The sequence below is a fragment of the Rhinolophus sinicus genome, chromosome 15, assembly GCF_057876585.1.
Source record: "Rhinolophus sinicus isolate RSI-liver-muscle chromosome 15, RSI-T2T, whole genome shotgun sequence".
Taxonomy (NCBI): Eukaryota; Metazoa; Chordata; class Mammalia; order Chiroptera; family Rhinolophidae; genus Rhinolophus; species Rhinolophus sinicus.
In genome coordinates, this window is record NC_142515.1 from 10,369,151 (window position 1) to 10,373,020 (window position 3,870).

The 3,870-nt window shown below is 54.3% G+C and overlaps 1 protein-coding gene across 1 annotated transcript; it reads left to right on the forward strand.

Annotated features, from left to right (window-relative positions):
- Positions 1-328: 328 nt before the first annotated feature.
- PRLHR (prolactin releasing hormone receptor) lies at positions 329-3,348 on the forward strand. The gene is made up of 2 exons (XM_019725155.3): positions 329-1,504; positions 1,772-3,348. The coding sequence occupies exon 2, from the start codon at positions 1,778-1,780 to the stop codon at positions 2,891-2,893; it is 1,116 nt and encodes a 371-aa protein (XP_019580714.1). The 5' UTR covers positions 329-1,504; positions 1,772-1,777; the 3' UTR covers positions 2,894-3,348.
- Positions 3,349-3,870: the final 522 nt, after the last annotated feature.

The window sequence follows — 3,870 nt, forward strand, 5'->3', positions numbered from 1 at the left end:
CACTCCACCCTCTGGAAAAAGGAAAGAAGACAGGAAGGGAAGAGATACCTTCAAAAGAGGGAGGTTACAAAGCCTCTTTCCCCACCCCACCCCCACCCTGGTCCAGGTTAATTTGCATTTCAATGACGATTTAATACTACTGAAGATTTTATGTAACTTTGAAGCTTCTCAAATGTTTGTTACTTTTGTTATCCTATTGGAAACCCTGAAATTACTAGTATATATGTAATAGATATAATATATGTATATTTTACTCCCAACATGGGGCGAAGGGACCTGAGGATGTTCATATAAGGAGGGCAAGGGTAGGATCCCAGTCCAGGAACTTACATTTTGTACTGGGAAAGTCAGGCAGATAAGGATAGGACATGGTAGCTGAGAAAGAAACAATGGAAAAGGGTGAGTAGGGAATTACTGGGGGCCAGGTATTGAAGTGTGCCTGGTAGGGTAACTGGCACGATGGCTGTATTTTCTGGCCTAGGCAAGTAAAGGACAGCGTCGTCGTTGGCACTACGTGCGGCGATCCACAGCAAGATCACACAAGTCACTACCCTCCAATTCTCGGAGACCCAGGCTTTTTGGCCTCCACTCCACCCTACTGTTCTCTAAGTCGGCAGCCCCAGTCCAGGAAGCAGGCAACGAGGAAGCTCTTTGAACCAGGCTGTTCCCTTTTCCGAATGCATCGGACGCAGAGAGATGTCGGAACTCGGTAATTGTTGCCCCCTCGCAGGCACTCACGCACCGCCCAGCAGTGCCCGCGGGAGCTGTCCGTGGTGCTGAACTCTTACTTTGGCTCCGCGGGAGCCTCAGCCTAGGCGAAGGGCTCCGCGGGTCCCGGGGAGGGCAAGGGCCTGAAGGTCTGCGGCCACCTCCCTGCCCTAAATTTTAAATCACTGCCGGAACCCCCTGTGCGACTCTCTTAACCTCAGCCTGGACTCTACGCAGGATCCAGCCCTTAAGGACGGGTCCCTCATCTCTCTCACATTCCGTGCTGTATCTCAACCCCCCATCCCATTTCCTCCCCTGCTCCTTCCTTATTAAAACTGCACCAGGTAAACCCAGAACTGGCGCTTCACGCCTCCGTCTCCTCCGGTCCACCCCACCCTTCTCCGGAGCGGGTCTCTCCCAGGGCGCAGCAAGCTCTCGCAGTCGAGAGTCTCCCTTTCCCCTCTGGTCCAGGTTTGTCGACCCCTCCTTCCTTGTCTGTTTCCATCCTCTTCACACTGTCCTTCTCTCTAGTTGTCTAAGCACCGAGTCAGGTGTCGTTGGCTCCGCCCCTATTTTCCATACAAGGAAGCGCTGGAGTGGGGGTGGGGCGGAGGGGAGGCGCTCCCAGTCCCCCTCAAAAGCTGCGAGCCCACTGGGAACTCCTGAATCTGTTCGGCTTCCGCGGAGAAGCGAGAAACCTGCACGTCAGTCCTGGGCGGAGGAGCACTAGGGACAGCAGGGATTCTGCCTCTCTCTGCCCGAAGCGCTTTCCGGCCCGCCAAGCCCCGCTCACCAGGTAGGACCATACTCCTGGGTTTGGCGTGTGTGGACAGCGAGGGCTCTACATTGAGTTGGATGCGTTTAAACAACCTGTGCATGTCTAACCACGCATAGGTCTATTTTTACAGAGGTGGGATGACAACACTTTTTGTTGTTATTTATTTTGGTCAATTGTTCCAAAGGGAGTATTTGGGTGATTGAGTTGCGGGGGGAGGGGGGTCGTTGGTGGAGGAGCGGGTGGCTAGAGAATGGGAAGTGACGGGCTTTGATTCACTTTGGACAGGTGGCCATGGCCTCACTGCCGACTCAGGGCCCACGGGTCCCCGACTTATTTTCTGGACTGCCACCGGCGGCCTCAACTCCGGCCAACCAGAGTGCAGAGGCCTCGGTGAGCAATGGGTCGGTGGCTGGCCCCGGCGGCGCGCAGGCCGTCACGCCGTTCCAGAGTCTGCAGCTGGTGCATCAGCTAAAGGGGCTGATCGTGCTGCTCTACAGCGTCGTGGTGGTCGTGGGGCTGGTGGGCAACTGCCTGCTGGTGCTGGTGATCGCGAGGGTGCGTCGGCTGCACAACGTGACCAACTTCCTCATCGGCAATCTGGCCTTGTCCGACGTGCTCATGTGCGCCGCCTGCGTGCCGCTCACGCTGGCCTACGCCTTCGAGCCACGCGGCTGGGTGTTTGGCGGTGGCCTGTGCCACTTGGTCTTCTTCCTGCAGCCCGTCACGGTCTACGTGTCGGTGTTCACGCTCACCACCATCGCCGTGGATCGCTACGTGGTGCTCGTGCACCCGCTGCGCCGCCGCATCTCGCTGCGCCTCAGCGCCTACGCGGTGCTGGCCATCTGGGCGCTGTCTGCGGTGCTGGCGCTGCCCGCCGCCTTGCACACGTATCACGTCGAGCTCAAGCCGCACCGCGTGTGCCTCTGCGAAGAGTTCTGGGGGTCGCAGGAGCGCCAGCGCCAGCTCTACGCGTGGGGACTGCTGCTTGTCACCTACCTGCTTCCTCTGCTGGTCATACTCCTGTCTTATGTCCGAGTGTCGGTGAAACTCCGGAACCGCGTGGTGCCGGGCTGCGTGACCCAGAGCCAGGCCGACTGGGACCGCGCGCGGCGCCGCCGCACCTTCTGCCTGCTCGTGGTGGTGGTGGTGGTGTTCGCCATCTGCTGGCTGCCGCTGCACGTCTTCAACCTGCTGCGGGACCTCGACCCGCACGCCATTGATCCCTATGCCTTTGGGTTAGTTCAGCTGCTCTGCCACTGGCTCGCCATGAGCTCGGCCTGCTACAACCCCTTCATCTACGCCTGGCTGCACGACAGCTTCCGTGAGGAGCTGCGCAAGCTGTTGCTGTCTTGGCCCCGCAAGATAGCGCCGCATGGCCAGAGCGTGACAGTCAGCGTGGTCATCTGATGCCACTGCCCCAGGCCTGGGCTGGGGAGCTCGGTGTCCGTTGGTCTTTGAGGGGGTTCATCCCAGGATGGACTGGAGAGCTTATTCTCAGCACCAGAGCTAAGCCAATACGGGCAAAACTTCCAGCCCAGCCCTGTTTTCCAGTTGTTTTGCCTCATCCTGGCATTTTTGTAAAATGTTAAGTGGGCTTTTGTGGGAGTGCTGTGCTGGGAGAGGGAAGCGGATTTATTATTTCCTCTTTATGCCCCTGAAAGCCAAACAAAACTCTCTGGGTTCAAAACAGTATTTCCGAACTGTGGCTGTTTTCCTTGTTTTTCCTATTGTTTGTTCGATGGTGAGATGGAGGAACAACGGGGGTGGGATTTAAAATGACTGTGTAAAAGGTGGTAAAGCTTTTTAGGTTGCCGTTTAAAAAGGACACAACTAAGATATAATATATGAAATTGCTTAGTGAATTTGAACCCATTTATTTCTAGAATTCCAGGGAAATATGTATTACAAATCTACATCTAGGATTTTAACATTTCCTGAATAAGATCTTTATACATTAAAAGGGTTTCCATTTTAAATCCATTTGCATTTACAGTACAAAACCATTTACAAACCACCTTTCAAAAGGTCTTGCTATTGTTTCCCCCTTCTTATCCCCCAACTTCCATTTGAAAATGATGAGACGACTTAGTCAATGAAGAGGTAGACAACTAGGAATAGAGAGGAAAAGGTACCAATCACTTAAGGAGACATATAACTGTGCATCGGACAGACATCTCATCTGTGTGTATGTTTGTGTATACATACCCAGTGTTTGCCACAAGGTGGGCACTCAAATATTTGATTTTCTGAATACTCAATGTAAACTGTCTGCCACAGCATTCCCCTGCATTCTCTAATTGCTCAGTTGCAACAGATCAACAGCTGTCATCTGACGGCTCACCACCTGCTCTGCGGTGGCACGCTTGGAACATGATCAACCGCAA

What these genes read in the sequence shown, in the direction of transcription:
- PRLHR (XM_019725155.3), top strand. Translation starts at nt 1,778, where the DNA reads ATGGCCTCACTGCCGACTCAGGGCCCACGGGTCCCCGACTTATTTTCT.